We start from the raw sequence: 27,569 nt of genomic DNA, 5'->3' as shown, positions 1-27,569 counted from the left end.
TCGCAGGACAGCAGCAGACAATCTGGCACTATATCATTAGAGCTTTGCCAGCTGCCACCAAGCCAGGAAGTGAGTCTCTTATTGAGCTTCTTCCTTAAGCAGCATCAGCCCTAACAGTCAGTCTCTCTGAAGATTCTAAAGGAGCAGAAACAGGCCAATTGGGGAGTGAACCTTTTACAAACTGTGGGATGGAGCCATTGTCTCTCTCATCTCTGAATTTTAATCATCTTTCTCCCAGATCAACTAGACATCTCAACAGTGGAGGGAATGTCCTGTGCCAACTTGGGGCTGCTCACAGTAGAGATTATTATCAAAGTCTGTGGTGTGGCAGGACAGGAAGCCACTTTTCAGGACAATGGAAGGCCCTGGTTAGTGATGTTACCATAGCTACCATAGCTGTGTGGTCACATCCACATGACACATGCTCCAGGCTCTGAGAAGAGGCTCATGAAGACATAGTGCTTGTCACCCAAAAGCTCTCAGTCCACAGGCGAAAAGGAGATGTAAACATGAAGGGATGGGTCAGAATAACAAACACTGCCACCCAAAGGTCACAGGCACTTAGGTAAGGACCCCACCTAGTCACAGGGATGGGTAAGGGACAGGAAAGGAAACCATACCCTCTTTACTGGTACACCCCACCAACACATACACACATACACACACCCCACATACCACAAATACACACACCCTGCCACCATACACACACATATAAACACTACACATATACACATACCACACACACAAGAAATACACATACAAACACTCCACATATACACACAGACACACACCATACACACAAACACACACACATGCATGCACATACACCATGGAAATAAATCTCAAGAAGAGGAAGGGCATATGGGTTTTTAAACAGAAATTATTGCTGTACCACAAAGCCTTGTGAAAGTTTATTAAGCAGGAGTCAATGAGGAGGAGGACAGAAAGGAAGGGACAGGGAGGGGGCATAGGGGACTCAGGCAAAGGGGATAGACAGATAGATGGCAGAGGCAAAGAAAGGTGAGCATAGGAAGAGACACACATAGGAAGGTAAAGAAGACAGAGACAGAGAAATGGTAACAAAGGAGAAGAGGGACAGATATGGGAAGAGAGAGGTAGGGAGAGAGAAGCACACAGACTTAGAAGCAATAAAGAGGAAAGAGGAAGGAAGGTGATGGGAGGGGAAAAGAGGGGAGAAGAACAGAAGGAAAGGAGTGCAGGAGAGAAGCAGAATGAGCTCGATGAACTGCTCACTGCCAGGCTGGTCAATGGGGCACCAGGGTCCAAACACCCCAGGCAGACTACAGAGACTGAGTCAGGAGGGCCTGGCAATGAATGACCACCTTATCTTACCCCAATGACCTGGAGTCACACATGTGGTCTCCTTTTCTTGGGCCCCACAACTCAGTGGCCAGGCCGTGTTCCTGTGGCCCAGAGAGAGCTTGGGGTTTATAGCTCAACCTCTGTTCTTCCTGATTGCCCATGCCATGTAAGCAGCCGCCTCAAGCTCACACTACCTCAGCTGTAAGCCTCTCCTGGGCCACCATGATGGGCCATACCCCTTTAACTGTGAGGCACACAAAAACCTTCCTCCTCTGGGCTACCTCATCCAGGTCACCTTCGACTTATTTAATGCACACGTGTGAGTGTCCCCCTCGGCTACCTCATCCAATCACCTTAGACTTGCTATTTAATGCACACGGAGGAGTGTCTTGCCTATACGTATGCATGTACACTATGTGCATGTTTGTTGCCCTCAACGGTCAAAAGGCACCAGATTCCCTGGAGCTGGAGCTACGGGTGTTTGAGTCCTCTGCAAGCGCAAGAAGTGCTCTAAACCACTGAGTAATCCCCCTAGTCCATCCAGGTATTTTAACAAAGGAGAAAAGTAACCCATATTGTAAAATAAGGTTGTTGTTGTTGTTTGAGAGTCCAAAAGGTTTTAACTATTAAATAAAAATTTAACTGTTAAATAAAACCCAGTCTCTAAGATCAGGTTGAGCCCTGCCCCTTCTCACTGTAAGCCTGTTTTGTCTTCTGTTGTATGAAGGTCACGACTGGAAGTATTATAGGTGGGGAGGAACTGACACACTCATGGTTAATTAAGGCAGCTTATCACACTTAGGCGTGAAGGTTTGAATAAGTTTGTCCCATGAGAAGTGGCACTATTAGGAGGTGTGGCCTTACTGGAGGAAGTGTGTTATTGTGTGGGCGAGATTTGAGGGATCCTAGTGGCTCATCCAGTGTGGAAGAGGCCCTCCTGGCTGCCTGAAGAAGCCAGTCTTCTAGTGGCCTTCAGATCAAATTGTAGAACTTTCAGCTCCACCTGTACCATGTTTGCCTAGACACTACCATGCTCCCACCTTGATGATAATGGACTGAACCTCTGAACCTGTAAGCCAGCCCCAGTTAAATATCCTTTATGAGAGTTGCTTTGGCCATGGTGTCTCGTCACAGTAATGGAAACCCTAAGACAGGCAGTAAGTGACAAGCAATCAGTTACTGCCAGCTCCTCAGATCAGCAGTTATAATCTATACAGTCTTCATCTTTCACAACAAGAATGAAGTGTGAAAGCAGCTCTGGAAAAGTGTCCACAATGACACTAGTCATCTATACTTTCAGCATAAAGGACACACAAGGACACTACCCAAGTTCAAACTGAGGGTATGCTAAGAAATGGGCCACTGCTCACTTCCTGCCTGCCCATGGTCCCCTCTTCAGCCATCCCTGAAGGCTAGAACACTCAGAGCTAGACACAGAAACAGGAGCACCAAGAATACCTGCTCTGTTCAAGGGAGACGGTAGTCAGCATCTGGACATCTAGACTTACCACTCACTGTCCTTTCTTATTCACAGTACTACAGAAGCATCAAAAAGAGGAGCCACTAACCTGATGGAGACACAGAATAACCAGCCTAAGGGGTAAGAAGAGATGGACGCTGCCATCATGAAGAGAGAGACAGCAGAGTTTGCAGGACAGCTGACAGGAAACAGTCCAACCAGAATCACACCATCAGTGAAAAGAAACCAATCCCATACATCTAGACTCAAATATCAGCTTACGGAAAATAAAACAGGAGAGGTGAGCCACCGCAGCGTTCAGTGATGCCATCAGGAAAACCAGTGTAAAAGGCCAAGATGGAAACAGCCCAGGCTGTCCATCAACTGCGAGAGAGACAGGAGGGAGGACCCAACAGACAAAATGTAAGAAAAACCAGATTCCCAAAGGCAGGATGGTGGGTGGCAAAGGCTGAGGGAAGAAGAAAGGATTAGTGTTTTGTTGCAGGTAGAGAGTCGGTCAGTCTCCAGAGAGGCATCATGGCGGGGAAGATGCACATCAGAGGAAAACACACGGCTGAGCTGTCTGCAAAAATGGTTGAATGAGGTAGGTTCTTTTACCTTCATTTTTAAATTGTTAGGAAAAAACCTAAGAGACAGTCAATGAATTATAATGCATGAGCCTCATGTGGATCCCAGATTTTAGGAACCTATTTAAAAATGCGATAGTTGGACATTTGAATACTGATACTTGTTGCTGTAAAGGGCTTAGTGGACATAAGAGGTGGGATGGCATAGCATTTATAGTTTCTTATTTTTAGAAGGTTTTCCCTTTCTTTTAAATTTGTCTCTTATATATTATATCACAACTGCAGTTTCCCCTCCCCACTCCCCAAGTCTCTCCCCCGTGCCTCCCCTGTGCCTCAGACCCACCCCACCTCCACCCTCCCCTCAGAAAAGGGCAGGCCTCCCAGGGACATCAACCAAATATGTCAAAACAAGCTAGAATGACATTTTCTTATTTTATACATATACAGTAGAATGGCCAGAAATAAAATACTACTTAGTATTTGGCTCAAATAATATGGAAGGGGGAAACAGGAAGTGGTCTGTTGAAACAGAACTGATGACAGCTGGTGAGAGCCAAGCTTGACAATGAAGACTTGAGCATGTACACTACTTCCCTGCCAACCTTTGGAACTTGGTGTTTTGCATAGGAAGTGTTTAACGAAGATGAAGCTATGATGGGCATGCATGGAAGGACCAGCATCCAACCCGACAATATCACAGTTTAAAATGTTCTAAGTTAATGTCTAAAGGACGTTTATTCATCAGATACAGAATGACTGAGCCAAGGAAATTGTCAAGTGGTTCTTCACCAGGGGTGTCTGGGGAGATGGAATTAGTACCTCTAGTTAAAAAAAAAAAGAAAAGCAGGGATCCCAAAATTCACAGGTGAGCCACACCACAACAACAAACAATTACATGAGGAAAAAATGTCAATAGCCTTCATGAAAAGCCTGTGGCTCGTCCTATACAGATGCTTCTCAAGCCAAACTACTGAACAAAAACAACCAAACATAAGCAATGAGAAGATCCATACCAGCAGACCACATGGGTACATGGACACAAACCCAAGCCTGTTTCCTGGCTGTGGAAATCTGTCCATGCAGCAGAGCACAGACAGGCAGACGGTAAGTCAGTTGAGAGCATAGCACTATGGCGGGAACTCGGAATGCCTGAGTGACTGCACACAAAACTGCATGACTCTCTAAAGACAGTCTGCATGGTGCAGCAAGGTTATGTGCTTGTCCACCTCCTGCACCTTCCTAGGTCACTGACACCAGCAGGAAAGGAACTAACTCAGAAGTGGACCTGTGGGGAGCAGAAGTCTGGTGGACCCACAGGGAGAGCAGGCAGAATGACATGTCAGGGCTTGGACCTGCTTGCTGGTGGGGCATACTCACCGGGCCTCGGAGGTCAATCAGTTCCTGCCTCATTTGGGACACCAGGGCTTCCTTGGCCACCAGGGCCCTGTGTAGACGTTCATTAAACTCAATCAGCTCCCCATGCATCTCGGCCACCTGGAAAAGCAAGCAAGATGTCGTCAGCCTCAGGAGTGTGCCTGCCCATGCTGAGTTCCTGCTTCTGGCAGTCTCCCTCCTGCCAGAGACCATGGCACTGTGCACCCAGCAGTGGCATGCAACCTTCCTTGAGTTGGGTGAGGCTGGCAGTTTATGGTCAGAAGATGACAGTGTTGGACCATTTCAAACCTTAACAACAACTTGTTCAAGGATTGTCTTGTTTGGTAGTCTAAGTTGTTTGTTGAGAAAGTTCCTGCTGGGGCTGAAGATGCATATAGCTAAGTGGTAGTGTGACTGGTAGCGTGTTGTCATACAGGAGACCCTGGGTTCAATACTTAACAGTGCAAAAATAAATTAGTCAATGGTGGTGATAATGTCCCAGCTAGTGGTGCAATGGGAATACATGCAATTCCATTCACTGAGTCCCTGGGTTCAAGTGAGAAAACAGAAGTGAGCTCCTTCCTAAACTCCTCAACAGCAGCCCCGCTCCAGTCACCACTGACTCCAGCTGCAGCATAGTAAATCTTTCCCATGCTCACAGTCAGCTTCATATGAAAGCTCTGGGGGGCATATGGATTGATCCCACCTTCCACAAACAGTACTCTGAACTCAGGAGTTTCAAGAGCCTGTTCTGGGCTGTGTAATTGGTTGCTGGAGGGCAGACCAGAGCCCTGGCTGGGTGCTCTGAAACTGCACCAGTCCCACATACAGCTGGTCAAGCTTGTGGTGAGCCACAGAAGCTTCCAAACTCAATTATTCAACATGTTGGATGGTTCCCAAAGAAACCAAGATAGAGGTGCTATAAAGTAATCTGTAGCCAATGCAAGGCCACTCAAGAATGCAATTCGGTGAACCATGAGAGGGTGTTCTAAAATGCTGTCCCTGAGCCCTTGGTTCAGGAAGACCCCTGTGCAAGCAGCCTCACTTGGCCTGACGGCTGCCTCCTAAAAGACTCCTCCCATACCTGGACTCACACAGCATTTACTACATTTTAGGATACATATAATGATGCCAGGCTATCTGTCACAGGTATTTAACATGATACATATTTGCATATTGTTAGAGGAGGGACATAAGGCATGGACATAAGTGACGATGTGAATCTAACAATAAAGGAGAAAAAGGGAGCTCCCCTTTTTAGTATTACATGCATGTATTTACTCTTTGACACTTCTGCACACTCATCTGATGCTTCCATCTGCTTGCTCTGTGCATCCAATGTGCATCCAATGTCCCCAACATGCCAACCTCACCACAAATATAAAATGCAAAGTGCAAATGGCACCAAGATGCCTTCAAACAACACAGTGAGCAAAGCAGGGGTGGGGAAGTCACTGAGTCAGCATCTCTGTGCTCACAGAAAGTAATTTTCCCATTTGCCTTATGCTTCACAAAAGCTTAAGTTACTCTCACGTGAAGCACACACAATATCACAATAATGCCTGTAGACTGTCCACATGGAAGTCATGTAACCTCCTGAGGCTGTGCAGAATGTCCACAGCTGCTGTGCCTCTGCTGATGGACTTGCTAATATGCTCCCACGAACTCGAGGCTCAGACAGGCGCCACTGTCATTTCCTAGGGTGCTACAGGAGTCGGAGAGCTACAACGATTTTCCATAAATGCTTCCAACATCAAAGCACACAGGACTCCAGTGTGTTCACTGTGCGCTGACAAACCTTGGCTCCCCTTTGCAGCCATAGCAGTGATCTGTATTAGACAAAGCTTGATCTCCACTGGGGATGGCAGGGTGAGGAGCCAATGGAACTGAAGAGAGAAAACTTGGTTGGAATAATTTCACCATCAAGTTATGATATGCACTGTTATAAGGCTAATCGGTGAAGGCAAGCTTTCTGTCTCACTTGGAGTCTTTATAGAGCATATTCTTAGACATAACCAGTCAGATAAACAGCTTACATCTTACCTAGATCATCAACTTCCTGGTTCTCAAATAACTATTTCCAATCTAGAAGCAACTTCTGAGGACTTGGTGAACTTCAGAAAAGGAATGTAAGTCTCAAACAGATCCCACTGTCACAGAACTAAAAGCATCCCATGAGGTCACCATGCCCTGCAAGTGTGGCTAGCAGACAGCACCATATCTACCACAGCACAATGGGATTACAAGACTGGATTTAGGAGAACAAATGCCCTCCCACCTGCTCCACTCAGGCTGATAGTCCCATCACATACGCTTACCTGCTATTTGATACCTACAATGTGTCTACTAGGCCAGGATAAAGTACACATTCTCTCTTCTCTCTCTCTCCTCTCTCTCCTCTCTCTCTTCTCTCTCTCTCTCTCTCTCTCTCTCTCTCTCTCTCTCTCTCTCTCCTCTCTCTCCTCTCTCTCCTCTCTCTCTCTCTCTCTCTCTCTCTCTCTCTCTCTCTCTCTCTCTCTCTCTCTCTCTCTCTCTCTGTCCATCTCTCACTCTTGGTTCCTTACTAACAACACTAGGCCCCAGCAGCCCTCTGCTCCACAGCCATCCCGAGACATAGGAAGCCCCCCACAGACAAAGAAAACGGCCTATGCACCCGAGGCTAATCATCACAAAATGAAAACTCAGACTATCATCTAATTGGCCCACAGTGCTGGTGTAAGAAGACATCTGCCCACAGGCATGGCAGCATTTTTGAGGCTCAGCATTTCACCCAGTACATGAGAGCCTACTGTATAGTAAGTCAAGAAACATGGAGGAGAAGTCAGTGCAGTCACATGGAAAGTGCCACAGAAGGAAGTGGAGCTGCAGGCTGGAGACTCGCTGTCCCTCACAGCCAGCCTGCCATGTTGTTAAGCACCTGCTGGCAAGGCCACAAGTGCTGGAGCACAGAAGTGCAGGACACAGAACTGTCTCCTTGGATGCTTGGCCAGATGAATCATGACTATTTTGGAGGCAAGGGGAGAGCCTGGAAGATGCCACTTTCAGAGCTGCAGGAAGCTGAGTGCTCCCTTCAAGTTGGAGCATCAAGGACAATGATGTTCAAATACAACACGGCTATGAGGGAGCTTTTAAATTTGTGAGGATCCTGGAGGCACCATAATTACCTGACAAACAACAAAGGATTATGAGTATAAGAAAAGCCTCTGGTGTTCCCTCTTATACCACAATGTTCTGTCTCATCATATTCAAGTAAATGCCTTGCCCTCCTCCAAGTAGCAAAATAGACACTTCTTGGTTAAGATGGAGACAAGCCCCAAGTTTCAGTAGCAACTGAAGCTCTTTAGTGACAACCAAGAACACATCTCCGATCCCTCAGGATCCATCTGAGGTGAACTTCATAGGCTGTGTCTTCTGTGTAGCTACTGGGAAAACTGGGATTCTTTGTGAAGAGCACATGGCAGCAGCCTAGTTAAAGTAAACCTAGCCAGTGCCAGCTGCCCAGGCAGATCTATATCCCAGCCTCTAAAGGCTTTAGGCATGGTGTGCCCTTCCTACAGAGTAGGCAACCGTTCCTTATAGAAAAGACCACTGTAAGGTGATACACCTCAGGGTCAGGGTCAGACAAGGCAGGGCAGATATTTGAACCCATGCCTTGGTAGCTTTTGCAGTGATAGCTGCATAAATAGTTGAAGTATACTAGAAGGCTAACCCTTTTGTTGTAAGGAATGCAGGTTTGTCTTTCATGGTACGGACTAATAGCCCATGACCAAGTTGATCATGGTTACTTGGTAGGTTCCCATACTGAGAAATGCAGATTTATCCCTCCTTACACCCCAATTGAAATGGGAGGGGACTGGTCTGAGCTATATGGTTTACTTGACAGAGACCTCTAAGACACGGTTGTTAGTAAGTGTCACTACCTGTCTGAACTGCTGCCACAAGGTCCCCAGTGTTGACCTTCACTCTTCATGGTGCAGTCTTACCGGGAATCCACAAGCAAGCCTCATGAAAAAGTGACAAGCAGCCTCGCTTTCAGCCCAGAGGACAGCTATGCCTGGTGGTGTGCAAAGTCCAAGCATCCAGAAACAGTATCAAAATAGCAGGTAAGACTGATATAGCTTCTGAGAAACTGATCAATAAAAGAAAGCCAAAACATCCAGGAGTTACAGCCTTGTGCTGAGCTCAGGGCTTTTTGCCTAAAGAGAATGAAGGAGGCTCCATGCAGCTGCAGGGGTCTGCAATAGGCAAAGGACCCTCATCTCAGACTGCCAGGACAGCTCATAACACAACCATTCCAACTAGACCCACCCTGCCCTCTTCCCTCGCTTGCTGTGACCTTGGACAGCTTACAATTCTCATTGGTGTTCAGTCTTGTTTGTAAGACAGATGAAATAACAACATAAGTTTCAGAAGCTTGAAAGGTGGTAATCAGGTAACCTTCCAGAAAGCTACAGTTGTGCTTATTTCATAAATGCTGGCTATTGCTATCTGTTTTAGTTAGGGTTTTATTGATGTGAACAGACACCATGACCAAGGTAACTATTATAAAAACATTTAGTTGGGGCTGGCTTACAGGTTCAGAGGTTCAGTCCATTATCATCAAGGTGGGGCATGGCAGCATCCAGGAAGGCATGGTGCAGGAGGAGCTGAGAACTCCACATCTTCACTGGAGGCTGCTTGCAGAATATTGGCTTCTAGGCAGCTAGGCATAGGGTCTTAAAACTCAGTGACACACCTACTCCAGCAAGGCCACACCTGCTCCACACCTTCTAATAGTGCCACTCCCTGGGTTTAGCATATACAAACCATAACATTCCATGCCCTGGCCCCTATAGGCTTGTTCAAACATATGAGTCTATGGGGGCCATAACTAAACATAGCATAATGCAAAAATACATTTAGTTCAACTTCAAAGGTGCCCATAGTCCATAGCAGTCTCAACAATGTTAAATGTCCAAAGTTCAAAGTCTCTTCTGAAATTCATCCAATCACATAACTGCAATCTCCAAAGCAAGACAGGAAACAAGCTGGGCAGACTCCAAACTCTGCATCCCCATCTCAAAGCAGTCTTCATATCTCCAATTCCTTTTTCATCTTTGTTGACTGCAACAAACTTCTTTCTCCTCGGCTGGTTCCACTCCCTGTTAGCAGCTTTCCTCAGCAGATAGCCCACAGCTCTGGCATCTTGAACATCTTGGGGTCTCCAAGGCAACTTCAGTGTTACAGCTTATTTCAATGTCTGGGATCTACACATGATCTTCTGGGCTTCTCTGAAGGGCTGGCATCACTTCTTCAGCTCTGTACTCTGTAGCAATCTAGGCTTAGGTTGATCCACTCCACTGTTACTGCTGTTCTTGGTGATCATCCCATGGTACTGGCATCTCCAACACACCAGGGTCTTCCAAAACTAGGCTTCACCAATAGTAGCCTCTCATATTCTCTCTTCATGGTGCCAAGCCTCAACTCCTTTGCATGACTTCTTCAGACTTGGGCTGTCAACTGCAACTAAGGCTGCACCTTCACCAATGGCCTTCCATGGCCTCTCACAGTGCCAAGCCTCAGCTGCTCTTCATGACCCCTTCAAGCCTTCAAACCCAGCACCACCTGGGTGACTCTTACACATTACCAAATACAGCTGCAGCATGAGGTACAACCTTGGCTATCTCTGAACAGCTTCTTTGTGACCTCAGAAAACACTTCCCAGAAGATTTCACCTCAGTGATGCTGGTCTCTTCTTAATCACCCCTAACTTCTTAACTCCAGCTAACCAGCATCAATTACCCCAGTAGTCCCTTCTATTTTTCACTCTAAAGCCAGAGCCACATGGCTGAAGTTGCCATGTTCTGCTGCTTTCTGGGGCTGGAACATGTCCTCCTCCTTATTCTATTACCAGCGTTCTGTTTTCTGACTCCCTCTCTGCCTAAGCTTGGCTTTCCTGGAACTTGCTCTGTAGAGTGACCTTGAACTGAGAGATCTGCATGGCTCTGTCTCCTGTAATGTTGGGATTAAAGTCATGTACCCCCAGCCTGGATTTAAGCTTTTCTTTACCTAGAATTTGCTTTGTCTCATGCTGGCCTTTAACTCAGAGATCTGTTTGGCTTGTCTCCTGGGATTAAAGGTGTGTACCACCATGCCTGGATCTAAATTTAGCAGGGAAGAGTCTTGCCCCAAAGTCCCACTCCCTTAATCTGTTATCTCCTAGAACATAGGACTCAGCTCCATTTTTATTTCCTGGTGCCCCTTTTTCTTGCTACACCTGTTTAAAATGCTCTTCATGAGACTTAACCAGAGAACAAAGTCAATGACTGGTGTTTCTGAGACTTGATTTGTCAATGCAATTAATCCGAGTATCTTCACCTTAGTTCAGGCAGACTCTTCAGACAAGGGCAAAAAGTAGCCACATATTTTAACAAATTACCACAAAACCAGTTATCTTTTTTTTTTTTTTTTTAGATATTTTCTTTATTTACATGTAAATTTCTCCTTTCCCAGTTTCCCCTCCAACAAACAAACAAACAAACAAACAAACAAAAACAACAAGAACAAACCCCTGTTGCCTCCTCCCTCCCCATGCCTGCCACCCCACCCTCTCCCACTTATTGGCCCTGTTATTAATCCATGTACTGAAATCCTTTTCCTCTGAAACCTCTTGGGCCAGGTCAGCACAGTTCAAATTACTTTCAGCATCAAAGTCTTCCATATTCCTACTAGGATAGCCCATTAAGCCCCATTTAAAGCATACCACTGCTTTCCAAATCCAAAGTCCCCAAATCCACATTCTTCTAAACAAAAGCATGGTCAGGCCTATCACAGCAATACCCCACTCCTGGTACCAACTTCTGTCTTAAGTTAGGGTTTTACTGCGGACATTTAATTGAGGCTGGCTTACAGGTCTAGAGGTTCAGTCCATTATCAAGATAGAGTATGGCAGCACCAGGCAGGCATGGTGCAGGAGGAGCTGAGAACTCTGCATCTTCATCTGAAGGCTGATTGCAGAATACTGGCTTCTAGGCAGCTAGGAGTAGGATCTTAAAACCCACACCCATAGTGACACACCTACTTCAGCAAGGCCACACCTTCTAATAGTGCCACTCCCTGGGCCGAGCGTATACAAGCCATAACACTGCTCTTCATATAGAAACCCACCGGTGTTACCCAGCAGCACCCTGGTTCTGTAGGACCAATGCCCTCTATCTCTTTCAGGCCTGTTTCTCTCCCCGACCCATTATCAGACTAAACCTGGGCAAGCACCTTAGCACCCTCCAACCCTGAGCCTCCAGCTGATGCATGGTACTTGTAACAGAGCCTGAAGGATGGTCAATATATATTTGTGGAGTGAAGGAGTGTTTAGAATGAGCTTAATACCAGAGTAGGTCTGTCAGTTGCTGAGTGAATGAGCCAGTTAAAGGACTGGGCCTAGCTGAGACATGGCTGGGGGCCTCTGCTGTTGATGGAAGCCCTGCCTTCTCCCTTCCCTCTCTGGATCCACCTGTTCCTCAGGCTTGAAAAGTCTTTCTGTGTTGGGAAGGAGGTGTGGGCCTGCAGAGCTGACAACCATCCCAGGATCCTTAGAAATCAATAGCAGCTCTTTGTGAACAAGCCCAGAATGGCTGGCAGAGCTTTTGAAAGGAAAGTCCAGACAAGGCTTTTAAAGTAATTCTTGACCCATTTTCACAGGCCTGGCTGAATGTGATGTTTTATGCTTGTAATGGGTTCTAATTACTACCATTGTGTTGAGCCAAGTAAACTGTGTACTGAATTAACAGAAGGGTTCTCCCTTCCCTTCCACTGACCCTCCCAAAACTGTTCCAGTAAGAATACACTTTGTAAGGGCTTGAGGCCCTGAGAACAAATCACAAGGAAGGCCAAATGTGGCTGGCTAAGTTCTGTGCTCTATGTCAGGGCTGTGAACAGTCTGGGAGGCGCATTGTCTACTGGCATGCATGATGACTGGCTACCGAGCACAGTGTCCTATCCCTGTTTGCAAGTTTTGTGCAACGTGGGTCTTAGCATCCACTACTGTAGCAATCCCTATGTGGTTTCAGACCTCAGATCTCTGGCCTGTACAACAAGAGCAGCACTAGTGGCATCCAGTCTGAGGATAATGTCTGAGGCCTCAGGGGCTGCCACACAATATACGCACATAATAGCTTCTGTGGAGACTGCCATTTTTGATGCACAGTAAATGCTACAACCCAGCAGCTATTATTACTGAAGGGTCAGGAATGGTATTAGGGAGAGGATGAATGGATGGATGGATGGATGGATGGATGGATGGACAAAGTTTGGAGGGAAATAAACTGCAATTTGAGTAGAGCTTTGTTGGGGAAGGCTTTGGGAGGCTCACAGGTGAAGGAGCAGAATGTAGGCCCCTCACCTGGTCAGCTGCAACCCTTCCCTAATTGGAATGTATCCTCTCTCTCCTCCCCCTTGCCTCCTCATTGCTTTTGTACAGCCCAAGAAAATTAAAAAGAAACTACTGAAGGATTTCTGAAGTTTGAATGTGGATAGACTAATAGTGTCCCTCTGAGCTCAGAGCTGCTCAGCTCCAGTCTTCTCCAACCCAAGGGTGAGCCCATCCCTACCTACCACTGTCACTCTGAAGCACACTACCGAGGCCATTTCATCATAGTTAGCACTGTTCAAAGGCTTTAAACACAGGAGGGACTTTAGGAAGCAGCCATGTTGTTCTCTCTTTGGGCATCTACATTCTGGCTTTCAGCTCCATCCAACAGGTATGAGGATAATCTTACAGAGGAATAAGAAAGTCAAAACTAATGGCTTATGAGTATGTGCACCGCAGAACCCAGAACCTCTTCTCATCCACTCCCTTGCAGTGCAATGCCCAATGTATCATGCTGTTCCATTCTGGAATTATCTTCTCATTCACGTATTCAGCCATGAATCTGTGGGTCTTTAGTCAAGAAATGTCTACTAAGCCAATATATGCTAAGCCTGGTTCTGCATGCCAGTGGATCAGAACCTGAATCAGAGTGCTGGCATGCAGTGTGGCAAGGGCACAGGAGAAGCTCTGAGGTCTCTGGAAGTGTTGAAGAGAGGCACTCAATTAGTATGGGGAAGGGTCCAGGGGATGTAAGGCTTGAGGCTTGAGGGCTGTCAACTCCCCAGCATGCCTCCTACCTAGTCTCATTCTATAAGACATGGGTTCTAGCCTGCTAATCAGGTTTTAAGTCAGGTGAGAGAGGACTTCAGAGAAACCAGTCCCACATGGGGGTCCACCTAGATTGATTATTATTCTAGGGAATGAGTTACCAGGCCCAGAGTGTTATGTAAGGTGTACATGCCCCTGACTTCCAGGACTTCTCTAGGAAATATTTCAAACTCAAGTACTGCTTACACATTAATTTTGCAAGACACTGGAAAGCTCAGACTCTTTATAAAAAGATGCAAACTTTAAAATCATGTGGCTCTTTGTCATGTTTGACTGTCTTCCAGAAATTGGGAGAGGCTGGTATGTATTTTTAATCATATTCCTTTGGAAGGAATACACACAGACCTCCTGATTATTTCAACCACAGCTCAATAAATTAGGCCTAAGTTTCAAAGGAGAGATACTAAATGAAAAACATTAACTTTTATGAACATCAAGACTGCTTTTCTCCCCTGAGAGTCCCTTCCTCATACCAAACAGCACTCATATGTTCATCTGAGCAGAGCCACAAGGAGAGAAGGCTTGCACCTGCAGGGAAGAGGGTAGGCTTATTTGTGTAAGTTGTAATGTGTGGGCACAAACACCTGTACACAGGGACAGAAGTGCACAGCACATTCAAGCGTAGGCAGCAGCAAGGGACACTGCTTTGAGGGTTGACAGGAAGCTGGATGGCCCCATCTGCAGTTACATGCTGTGTGACCACTGTGTGCCTCAATTTCTACATCTTGCTATTGGCAGCATGTGCAGTTACATGATATAGTTGCTATCAGCTTTAAATAAACATGCCTTGAACTAAGGCTCTAGAAATGAGAGCACAATTTTCCCTTTCACAGCTCGAATGCAGTCAGTAGCTACAACTCTCAAAGTTCAAGCTCCATGGTCATCACATTGGAAAAGCAAGATGGGGTGGTTTTCCAAATAGCCACCATAGAATTTAAGTGCAAATGCCTGGTATTGAATCTGGGACATGTGTAGACTGTGTCTTGTGCCCAAGACCAGCTGTTATTTCTGTCCATGTGAGGACATGACACTTCTTTTTTATCAGCAAAACAGATATTCCTACCAGTGGGGCCTGCAGAACATGGCTGAAGTTTTATCTACTTAAGCATTGAGCAGGCCTTTACCCTCAGCAACACGTGCATCCTTCTTTCATAGAAGGCCACCACTACATACTTTACCAGAGACAAAACACAGCAGCACCCAAGCACTACCCTGCTGGGGCTGATCCCCTCAGAGAAGTCCACCCCCTGATCCCCTCTGTTCTATGTCCTCAGCTCTTAATGCTGTAGAAGATGGATTCTATCTGCAGAGTCAGAGAACACTGTAAAAGAATTAACATGAAGCAGCCTGACCAGCTTGGTGCCCATCCAGGCTCAGATCCAGCACTTCATGGCAGTCAACTCCAACACCTGTTCTATATATGAGCTGCTGGACTGTAAAGAGGCAGTGATGCACAACCAGATCTGGGAGCACATCATTGTCACTGAAGATGAAAACCTGAAGCATGGTTGTGATCGAAATGGCATTGTCCACCCAGCCGCAGGACCAAGGAGCAGCTTTGAGGAAATTGAGAGAACTATGGAGGTCCTATAGAGCCATCAAGTATCCCTGGAACAAGTGGTAAAAAAAGAAAGGGCAGATCCTATGAGAAGATGCCTTTAAAAAGTGGACTCATGATATTGGAAAGATGGCGAAACAGAGCCATGTGCTTGAGAGAACCATAAGCTATAGATGTAGAGGAGGGATGGGAGTGATACAGGAGCACAGCACAGGAAGAACATGGCAAGCCTGCTGGAGCATGGAGCTGCCACTACTGCTCACCATGCTGGGAGGAGAAGAGCACAAGGCCATGGTACTGCCCACAGGCTGCAAATACAACAGTCATGTCCCATGTCTCTCAGGTGGCCAGCATCAAAAGTGGCAAGGAGTGCTGTGACCTGCAGCTCAACTGGATCCTGTCTCCAGACACCCTGCCTAGCTGCAAGATCACCGTAACTTTGGGCAACATCAGGAAGCCAAGACACTTCTCAGTGACCAGAAACTTTGAAGTATACTCATGGCAATGGGTATTTGCATGTAAAAATGTTTAGACAAAAAAATACACTACAGTTTCTAACACCACTATGACAGACAAATTTGCAGTGGAGAGGTGGGAAAGACAGAGGAACAAAGTGGTGCATAGGCGCTGGAGAGAGGTGGAACCATGCTGATGTCTGTGGTCCGTGCTGCCACCTTGGAACATGTCTGGGCCTAAGGTCCTGCTACAGCTGGAAGGCATGCTGACGATGGCACATGTTACCACCGGAGGCCTTGGCTGTCTGGTCTGTGCTGCCACTTGATGGCATGTTGATGTCTGTGGGCTGTGCTGCCACCAAGGGCCATGCTGGGGTTTGTGGTCCTGCTTTAGCCAAAGGCCAAGTTGATGTCCATGGACCAAGCTTCTGCCAGGGACCATGTTGATGTCTGTGGCCTATGAGTCGAAAATGGGTTTGACTGAGCACACCCCCACAGCACTGCTGGGCGGGTATCAGATATAAGAAGCCTCAGGACCCTGTTCAGGGGGTGGAAAAAATCTGAGGTCTCTGTGGACCTGCCAAAATTGGGTCTGGGTCCCTGGGCCGCACAGAGACCAAAGATGACAGATTCTTGGGCTCTCAGACATCCCAGACACCACTGTATGCTGCAGAAGAGCTGAGAACAAAGTGTGGGCCCACAGGAGGACTCTGGCCAGGGGCCAAAGGGAAAAGGGCAGGAGGAGGGCACTCAGGCTGGGTCCTTCTGGGAGCAAAGTTCTTAACTTGTTCTGCAGGTGGCTAGGCTCAGTGGAGACTATGGCTGAGAATGTAGAGGCCTCCCGGCTGGAGGTTAGATGAGGCTCCTTAGGGGAAGACCTGCTCTACTGCTCCAGCACGGTGAATTCTGATGAGAAGAGGTAGTCCATGGTTTATTGTAGAAAGAAAGAGAGAGGGAGAAGAGTAGAGAAGTAGAGGCTGGCCATGCCATGTGAAGAGAGGGGAAAGCAGGAAGCAAGAGTGAGAGAGACAAGAGAGTAAGAGAGGGAGGAGGGGGCAAACAGCCCCTTTTATAGTGTTGCCAGGTAACTGTAGGTAGAGTCCAGACAGAACTAGGAGCTTGGGGCACTGCCTACCTGACTGATGGCCCCACACCTCTCTGCAAGGGACTGTGGGAGACTATAGCTTCGACAGGAGCCCAGGAGGCGAGGCCGAACACCTGCTGTCCCTTAGGGTCACGGGTTTCAAGGAAGGCCTGTGCTCAACCCGGGACCAGGCTGTCTGTGCCCAGCTCAACTCCCCACATTGCCCCAGAGGCAATGTTGATGTCCGAGGCCTGTGCTGTTGCCACAGGCTAAGATGGTGTCAATGGCCCATGCTGCTGCAGAGGGCCCTGTGGATGACAATGTCCTATATTTCTACCAGAAACCATGGTGAGGTCCGTGGTCCATGCTGCCACCAGGCACCATGGTGAGGTCCATGGTCCATGTTGCTACCAGGCACTATTTCTGGGTCTGTGATTCTGCTGGAGCTGAGGTCCATGTTGGTCCATGACCTATTTTACCACCAAAACCCATATGGCTGTCAGTGGTCTGTGCGGCTGCCTGAGATCATGTTTTTTTGGTTTTGTTGTTGTTGTTGTTGTTTCAAGACAGGGTTTCTCTGTATAGCCCTGGCTGTCCTGGAACTCACTCTGTAGTTCAGGCTGGCCTCGAACTCAGAAATCCACCTGCCTCTGCCTCCCTAATGCTGGGATTAAAGGCGTGCGCCACCACCACCTGGCTGCCTGAGACCATGTTGATGCCACTAATGGCCATGTAAATTTGAAGGCTTCCTGTTTAGGCTGCAACTTTTAGGGGTGGGAGGTAGGGTTTGTTATAGACTCCTTCCATGTCCCTCTTTCCCAACTGTATGTCTGCAATCATTGATGTCACTGCAAAGGTGACTTCCTTGCTCTGTACAGTCAGCAGGAGCTTGGTCCATGGGCTTCCAAATAGGTTTTGGCAACAGCACATACCACAAACACAGCCCCTGCCTGCAGTTGGACCACATAAGCAGACAAGTCCCCAAAGCAGCCCAGACCACAGACCACAGATATCACCATGGCCTCAGGTGGCAGCACCAGTCACTCAGAAAGATAGGAAATAATTACCCAGCTGGAAAGCTACAGGATTTTCTCATATGAACTGAATTTGTCACTATAAAAATTGTCCAATCTTCTCCCATTCCACAGACAGATACTTATTTTATTGATGACTAAACTAATGGTATAGGAGGGATTCATGGACCAGATTACTCAATCCATTATTAATATTTCTTTTTCCTCAGCCCAACAGGTGCAACTGGCTGTTTTGATTCATCTATTATATTTAATTCATAGACTCTTAAATATCATTTCAGATTCTGCTTATGTTGAAGGATTATTTCAGGCAATAAATTCAGATTTGTGCACACACTAACCTCCCTGGTTCTATCGCAGAAGGAAATAAGCAAGCTGATACAGTAACCTGCACTATTTTTACTTCTCCAGAAGAAAACTGGGAAGGGGTATGCATCTGTCATTGCAGATGGATCCTCTGAAACACTATGGATTATTTTCTGGCTCCTACAGCCAAGGGCCATCCATCAAGGACAATGGAAGAGGATGAGGAGACAGTGGGAGTCACCAGAAAGATAACAAACCTCCAGATAAAGAGCAAAAGGAGACATCGAGCTGTCTTAGGTTTCCACCACCAAAACCAAGTTGGGGAGTAAAGAATTTGTTCAGCTTATTATTAATTCCAGATCATAGTCTATCACTGGAGGAAGTCAGAACAGGAACTCAAGGAGGGCTGGAACCTGGAGCCAGGAGCTGATGCAAAAGCCATGGAGGGATGCTGCTTACTGGCTTGCTTATCATGGACTGTTCAGCCTGCTTTCTGATAGAACCCAGGACCACCAGCTCAGGGAATGGCATTATCCACCATGAGCTGGGCTCTCCACCACTGACCACTAATTGAGGAAATGCCTTTCAGCTGGATTTCATGGGGGGGGGGCTTCTCTACTGAGGCTCCTCCCTCCCTGATGACTCTAACTTGTGTCAAGTTGCCACACCAAACTGCCAGTACACAAGCATATCATCAGAGATCAAGTCTGCCCACCTGGCCTTGTTAAGGCCCCACAAACCAAGGAAGAACTTATTCTCCTAATGATTCTGTGTTTATGAATGGGCTGTGGGACTGTAAGAGACTGATTCATTCATCTAGAGAAAGGGTTGTGTTTAGTTTTTCCTTGGGGTTTATAAATCACTTCCTATTCATATATGACATCATAACACTTATATTCCTATGAAAGGCAAGTATGGGTTTACATTCTACAAGAGACCAGAGCTACTAACCATATAGGTCTCTTTTCAAGCCATTCTCTAGGTTTTGTTTTGTTTTGTTTTTTGTTTGTTTTTTAAAGATTTATTTATTTTATTTGTATGAGTACACTGTAGCTAGCTGTACAGATGGCTGTAAGCCATCATATGGCTGCTGAGAATTGAACTCAGGATGGCCCCGCTCGCTCCGGCTCTGCCCCACTCACTCCTGTGCAATTCACTAGCTGTCTTCAGATGCACCAGAAGAGGGCATCAGATCTCAGTACGGATGGTTGTGAGCCACCATGTGGTTGCTGGGATCCGAACTCAGGACCTTTGGAAGAGCAGACAGTGCTCTTACCCGCTGAGTCACCTTGCCAGCCCCCATTCTCTAGGTTTTTATGATCAGTATAATAATGTAACCAATAGTATGAACATAGTTTGGATCCCGGCTCTTGGTGGCCGAGCACTACACACTATGCTCTCACTGTTCTAATATTATAATTTGCTTGCTTATAGGATACTCATGTATCAAATGACAATTAGATTCATCTACAACATCCCTAATCAATACAGCTCTGGCCGGACAGTGGTGGTGCACGTCTTTAATCCCAACACTTGGGAGGCAGAGGCAGGCAGATTTCTGAGTTTGAGGCCAGCCTGGTCTACAGAATGAGTTCCAGGACAACCAAGGCTACACAGAGAAACCTGTCTCGAAAAAAACAAAACAAAAATACAGCTCTAGATCTCCTCCTATTAAAAAATAAAAAGGGGGGGATATGACAGAATAGGGTTCAAGAACAGAGTCCTGAGAAGAGATTCCTGAGTGCTTGTGAGAAAACAAGAAAAGACAAGTCTTGTGACCTCGGGTTTTTTTTTCCAGAAACAAGGACTTGTTCCTGGCTTATGCTTTTGTGCCTTTCCCAGGTATAGCAGATGAGAGTGAGTTTGTTCAGATTATTCATTACAACTGGCTGCTGTTATATTCATTTGCCTTGATAGAAAAAACACGTTTGCCACATGAGGCTTGTCCTTGTGACTGACACTTTACTCAGGTGACTCGTCTTAACCAGCAGCATATAAACTGTCTGATGCTCTGAATAAAGCTAGCTATTGCATGAGACTTTAGCCCGCCTTTTTTTAAAGCTCCATTCTCACAGGTTTCACATTTAGAGCAGTACAACACAACAGAAACAGATTTGACCTAAAGGTATTTTAAAGGCTAAACACAGACAGCCAACAGAACTCCAAGGCTGCTTTCACAACTGGTGATCTACATCCAGTAACAACATACACCTAGTGGGGGAGCTATACCCAGGGAAAAATCTGCACATATTGATACTCTACACACAATGGATAGTCCACACCCAGCGATGATCTACACACATCGGATAGTCCACACCCAGTGGATAGTCCACACCCAGTGGATAGTCCACACCCAGTGGATAGTCTACACCCAGTGATGATCTACACACATCGGATAGTCTACAGCCAGTGGATAGTCTACACACAGTGGATAGTCCACACCCAGCGATGATCTACACCCAGTGCACAATCTACATCCAGGGGATAGTCCACACCCAGTGGATAGTCTACAACCAGTGGATAGTCCATATCCAGTGGATAGTCTACACTCAGTGGATAGTCTACACCCAGGGGATAGACAACACCCAGTAGATAGTCTACACCCAGTGGATACTCTACACCCAGTGGATAGTCTACACACAGTGATGATCTACATCCAGTGGATAGTCTTCACCCACCAGAAGCACCCTTTTCTCAAAAAAAAAAAAAAAACAAGAGAAGAAATACCAGCTGTACCACCAGGCTATCTGTAGCTCTTTCTACAAGAATGTCTCCCATGAGGCAGGGTCTTTTGCAGACCAGGGCTGCGGCTATGTTCAACACCATGTCTGTGGTACACTCAAGCAGTGTCTGGTACCATTGGTGCTCAGAACCCTGTTCATTCACTCATTGAATGAATGGAGAGCCAGGTACTGCAAGCAGCATGAAACGGTCACAATATGGAGAAATGGCTGGGATTCTTCTCCTTTCCCTGTCTGTCTCCAGGATGCTCTGCCACACAAGGCAGAGAGCCCACTGTGCAGTCTCTCTGCTGGCCTACAGAATCTCCTTTGGGGATCTTAAAATGGACACTAGAAACACATTCAGACCCTAAGACTTTTTAAAAAGGAAAGAAAGGCAAGTGTGTAGGAAAAGAAGATACACAGCCTTGAAAGCAAATGGGTCTCATGGGGACCTACCCCCTCATTCACAACCTCGAGATCCAGGAAGGCAGCTAAATTTCCTGGACCTGGAGTTCCACTTTGCAAAAGAGGATGATGATGTTCATGCCAGGGAGGGATAGGAGTCATAAAAAAGAGACTATAATTGTGCTCATGGATTTCTAGGGACAGTGGCTATAACTCAGCCTACAGCAGGGAGGGCAGGTGAAGAAAACACGGCAGTGGCCATAAAGAGGAGGCACATCAGAGCAGCTGCCAACCATGCAGGCCCTTGGGCAGCCTGAGCATATGGCATAGACAGGATTTGCTCTCAAGCCAATGAAATGTTTTTCAGCAGAGGCAACCAGGAGCTTTCAAATATGTCATGAACCTTCTGAGCTTTCCTGAGATCAGAGAGATGTAGCACCAATATTCTAGGGTCTCAGATGACACCCTGATGTGCCTGAAGCACTTTCTACCTCTTTTCTCTATAATGGAGACAAGGGGCCTACTGTTCTGTCCTGTCAAGATTCCATGCTTTGACCACAGAGGACCTGTCCCCATCATTCTAATGAATATGACCTATCACTTCCAATGCCCTCTCCTCCACAGTTCTCCACATCCCATCCTAGTGGACATGAGTGGCCTGCTTTCAACTCCTGCTGTAGAATGGCTTCTACCACCATTTTGCACGTTGCCCTGCTCCTCACCCTGTGAGCTCCCTGACATCTACCAAATTCTACCCTCACACTGCATACAAATGGTTCATGTCAAGTCCACTTCCATGACTCCCAGTGCCTGGGCCAATGCAAGATCAGATGAAACTAAATATAAGTGCAAACCCTTAATCCAGGCACAGTGGCACACACCTGTAATCTCAGCACTTCAGAAGCTAAGGAGGGAGGACAAAAGATTCAAGACCAGCCTGGGTAAATGGCAAGAAACTACCTTATAGAAAAACAAATGAAACAGCAAAACTCCCAATGACAGCACTCAGCTCTCCATAGGACAGCCCTGTCACAGAATAGGCAGTAAACCTCATTACATAGGCTCACCCATGCAGGCTTGAGCCCTGCCACCCTTCCTGACTGAGGTCCACACTGTTCTCCTCCCATTCTTCCCTTGACTCTGTACCTTCATGTTCCATTTCATCTGCTTTCTTCTCTGAGTGTTCTCTGCTGAGGGACTTCCCTACAAACCCTGGCTGAGGAAGACTCCCAGCACTAGGCTGTGTTTGCCCAGATCACCTTTTCCCAGTCTGTGGGGGAAGCCTCTACTAAAACAACACAGTGACCTCCACCTCCTGATTGCACACCCTGCCCTTGTGAATATGGAGTATGGGCAAGACCTTTTCCCATTGCTTCTAGCACAGGGGGAAATGGCAAAGGCACTGGGATGCCTCTGTTTAGAGACTGTAAGATGGATTGCCCTTCTTTTCACACTTGCTTGATCTCTGTGTTCTCCACACAATAGCACTCCACTTCTCCACTCTAACAGAGCCAGTTCTGTTGTCAGTCATCCTGTGTCAAGGAACCAAGCAGTAGCTAGCAAAAACCTGAGGCCCACAGAGGACTAGCATTAGACTCTACACTCAGACCAATCCACACATATGCTGGTTTGACAATTCTGCCAAAAGTCAAAAATATAGCAAAATACCATCTGAAAGCACTAATTTTGAGACATGTCTTCAGCAGAAATAGATAGACAATTCACATTCACTAACTTACTTGTTTCTACAAAATCAGGGCCAGGTCTGTTCAGGTCTGTTACACACACACACACACACACACACACACACACACACACAAAACCCTGTGCTTTGCAGAGGAACTAAGTATTTAATTTGTGAAATTAAAGTCAGACATGGCTAGAATACATTTATGAAACTATATCCCTAGGAGGCTCTTCAGTGGGATGTCACACACCAGTAAGATGTCCAAAGCCAGCCAGGAAAAGAGCTGACACACTTGACAGCCACAGCACTCTAGGTTTTGTCTTGTTTTTAGTACTGAGGGTGGAACCCAGAGCCTCATACAAGCTAGGGGTGTACTCTGCCACTGAGTATCACCCTATCCCCTCCCCACCACACTCTAAACACACACAGTCATGTCTGATCTCAGATGCTAAGCAGAGTTGGATCTGGTCAGTGCCTGGCTGGGAGAACAGCTGACCTGTACTAGCTGTGCCAATGATTCTTACCTCATCCTCTCATGGTTAAGCAGGATGGTCTAGCTCTTCCTCATTTCATAGGCAAAGAAACTGAGGCCCAAAAGGAAGAACCACACAGTCAGTCAGACTGACAGCCAACCAGACTGACAGGCAGGTCCATCTGCTCCCTAAACCTCTCCAAGCTGGAGACAAGCCTGGACAAACACGCCAGCAGGGGTCAGGGGAGGCTGTACAGATGCCCCTATCCTGAGGCATCTATTCTGGGGACAGAACTAGCATATGACTCAGAACTGACAGATTAATACACACATATGCTGCTTTGCAAATTTAGCAACAGAGCCACAATAAAACATGTCTTTAAAACAACTTGTGGAAAGAGAATCCCATTCTGGCTTCAAATGTCAAAAAAAAAAAAAAAAATGGAGATCCAGGTAGGTGGTAGAGATGGTGTGTGGCTGGAGAGGGTCTCACCTCATCTATACCTTGGTGCTGAGCCAAGGCTGAGCAGAGAGTGGGAAGGACATAAGATATACTCAATTTCAACCAAGGTCCTTCCTAGAAGGGCAGGTGTGGTCACGAGCTGTCCCTCTTCTTGGCCACAAAGGGAGGAAGAGCTTCTCAAAGTGATAGGTGAGTGCCTAGAAAGGATGGCTGCAGGCAAAGAACTCTGATCCAGAGTTGATGCTAGTCAATAAGCTCATATGGCAACATGGATTTACAACAGAGAAATCACCGGAAGGTCTGTCATATGCCTACTTCTCATCTATAAAACACACACAACACATCACACACATAAACACAGACCACACCACACAAACACACCACACAAATAAACACATCCACCACACACACATAAACACACATATACAACAACACAACATATATACACACAACACAACACATACATACATATCAACAATACACATAAACATATGCACACACATACACATGCAATATATCCACATACCCACACCGTACCACATATGCATACTACATACACATGCATATACCACACATACACAACACATACACCACATAAACACATACATACACACCACATCACCACCCCTATACCACACAGAGACACACACACATACCTCCCCACATATAACATACACACACACACACACACACACACACACACACAGTCTCTAACTTTACCACCACCTCCCTGCAGTGGCCCCTACACCACTTATTCTTTCCCCTTACAACAAAACCTACTCTTGCCTTTGAAAGGCCTAGGAACTCAGACATGACAAGATAAACATATTTAATAAGTGAAAATGTCAGTAGGGAAAGCAGCCATGCACAGACAGACTCATTCATCCAGTGATGACTTTATGAACATGTGGCCAGCCCAGTCACACAGGATCCCAGAACTTACTTTGTGAGTAAAGTTTGATAAGAACAAGAGATGGGTGTAAAGAGAGGAGACCAAGTTCTGCCCATGTCTCTCTAATGCTTTGTCACTCTCTGCCTCTAGCAGGGTGCTTCCCTGTGTCATTCCATTGACTAGGTCATCAAGGATCTTTGGGGAACACATTTATCAGTGTCCTTGTGTTGAAAGGGATTTAACATAGAAAATGGGGAGGGGATGCTTAGAGGAGTTTTGTGAGACAGAGTCTCTTGTATCCAAGACTAGCCTCAAGCTCACTAAGTAACCAGAATGGCCTTGAACTTCAACTGTCTCCACCTTCTAAGTGCTGGGATTACAGGCACACATCACCATATCCAGTTGGTGTGGTGCTGAGAATTAAATGCACAGCTTTCAGCATGCTATGCAAGCACTCTACCCACTGAGTCATACCCCAAACCCAGAATTCTAAATGCATTTCAGCTGACATTACACCCCACAACAGGCAGACCTGCCTAACCCCTATGAAAGTTCCCAGACGCTATCCAGGGAAAGGACCTCTCCTGTCTGCTGCCGTGAGGTTTGACAGAGCATCCCATGCCTAGTTCCTGGTCAATATCTACCATCTAACTCCACAACATCCTTCCAGGATAGGCATATCAGAATCCATGAGAATGAGTCACGGGCTGGATTCTAGAAAGAAAAAAAATAGCTCCTTTTCCTTGGGGTAGCACTGCCAAGGGTTTTGAGCTTTGCAGCTGCTAAACTTCATAAAGGAGGAAGGACACACTAGAATCAGAACAGAGGAGGAAGCATGTGGGCCTCTAAGACCAGTTCTGACTTTCTAGATCAAACCTTACCTGAAATTGTTTCTTTAAGAGCATTTCTAGAAAGACCCTTCTGGTTTAAGACTGAGGATCAGCCTGGAGGTAGTGGTGCACGCCTTTAATCCCAGCACTTGGGAGGCAGGGGCAGGCAGATTCCTGAGTTCGAAGCCAGCCTGGTCTACTGAGTGAGTTCCAGGACAGCCAGGGCTACACAAAGAAACCCTGACTTGGGGAAAAGAGAGAGGGGGGGGGGGGCTGAGGATCAAATTAGTTCCTTAGTCCAATTCAGACATGTTTTGTACTCCAAGGATCCATGTAGGGAAATGTGTGCTTTTAAGAGGTAGGACCTAGTTAAGCGTCAGATCAATTGAAAGCATGGTTTTGAAATAGAGTAAGGTATTTCTCACAAGACCCTGGTTCTCAAGACTACTGCTAATCTAGGCATGGTGGTTTGGGGCAGGATGATTGGAAGTTTGGAGCCAGATGGGTTACATGAGACTCTGTCTCCAAAATAAACGAGGAAGATTGCTATAAGAGCCTGACCCAACCTCTCAATTTCCCAATGTGGCCACAAAATTGCCAACTTATAATACAAGGTATATCAAATATCAGGCTGTGTGCCTTATAGACATACAGTGTACTGTGCCTTCATAAAGCTCACAGTTAAAAAATGTTTGCAAAGAACCCTATGAATGCTAGGTAGTAGTGGTACACTACTTTAATCCCAGCACTTGGGAGGCAGAGGCAGGAGGATCTCTGAGTTTAAGGCCAGCCTGTTCTATGGAGCAAGTTCTAGGACAGCCAGGGCTACATAGAGAAACTCTGGCTCAAAAAACAACAACAACAACAAAAACACACACACAAAAAAAAACCCTCCATGCAGCAACTTTGGGGTGAGGTGAGTGTGACAGAAGACAAACTTCACTTTGCATGTCAGCTCCACCATTATCAGGTGGATGAGACTGGACAGGTGACAAAGTCAGTGTGTCCTGCTGCTGAGGTGGTTAAAAAGGTAAAGTTGACTTTGGCTGCTGTCTTCAAGCAGCACAGATACCCTCACAGCCTGGCAGAAGAGCACCCCTGGCTCTTCTCTAAGATGGGAGAACAAATAATGCCTGCTGTCTCTGAGGAGCAAAGAGGTGCAATGTCATCACTCTAAATGCTAACCCTGGACAACGACAACAAGTCATTCCTACTACTGTTCTCTGAGGGGACAGGATTTTAAGGAATTTGGTTTTATGACAACACAAAAGATGCCAGTGGAAGCCAGCAGGCCCAACCAACCTGAACAACCTCACAGATGCAGGGCAGGGAGAGTCTGTGCTACCTGCTACACAAGTTTTTTCTTTTCTTTTTTAATTCCTGCCAAGAAGTGCTCTACAGTCAGATTTATTTCGGGCTCTGTCCTGTCAGGAGGCTGGGCAGAGCCTCTGTTTTCAATACCTTGGCTTTGCCTGTGTCACAATAAGCTGCACATCAAAACTTTCTCCCTGAAAGCTGAAGCAATTTTGACTCCTGCTAGCTACTCTGAGAGCAAGCACTGCCTCTGAGTCTGTAGAGATGGCCTAATTTGATTTTATTCAGAATGTAAATATTATGGTTTTCTCCCTGTCTAAGTGGCACTTGCACTTTCTCTGTTAGATAGTGGTTTCTTAAAGACATCCAATGTTAGCCCACTGTTGCACACACAGATCCTACAAACTGTCATTGTGAATGTCTGTCACAGG

The 27,569-nt window shown here is 46.4% G+C and overlaps 1 protein-coding gene across 1 annotated transcript in view; it reads right to left on the bottom strand.

Moving 5' to 3' along the window:
* Snx29 (sorting nexin 29) overlaps positions 1–27,569 on the bottom strand; it is a 460,893-nt gene that overhangs the window by 115,228 nt on the left and 318,096 nt on the right. The window contains exon 16 of the mRNA XM_031364585.1: positions 4,747–4,863. Within this exon, the coding sequence (XP_031220445.1) occupies positions 4,747–4,863 (117 nt within the window). The remainder of the gene's footprint in view (positions 1–4,746; positions 4,864–27,569) is intronic.

This window comes from Mastomys coucha, unplaced genomic scaffold (assembly GCF_008632895.1).
Source record: "Mastomys coucha isolate ucsf_1 unplaced genomic scaffold, UCSF_Mcou_1 pScaffold12, whole genome shotgun sequence".
In the NCBI taxonomy this organism is placed as follows: domain Eukaryota; kingdom Metazoa; phylum Chordata; class Mammalia; order Rodentia; family Muridae; genus Mastomys; species Mastomys coucha.
This window is presented reverse-complemented; position numbering and strand designations above follow the sequence as displayed.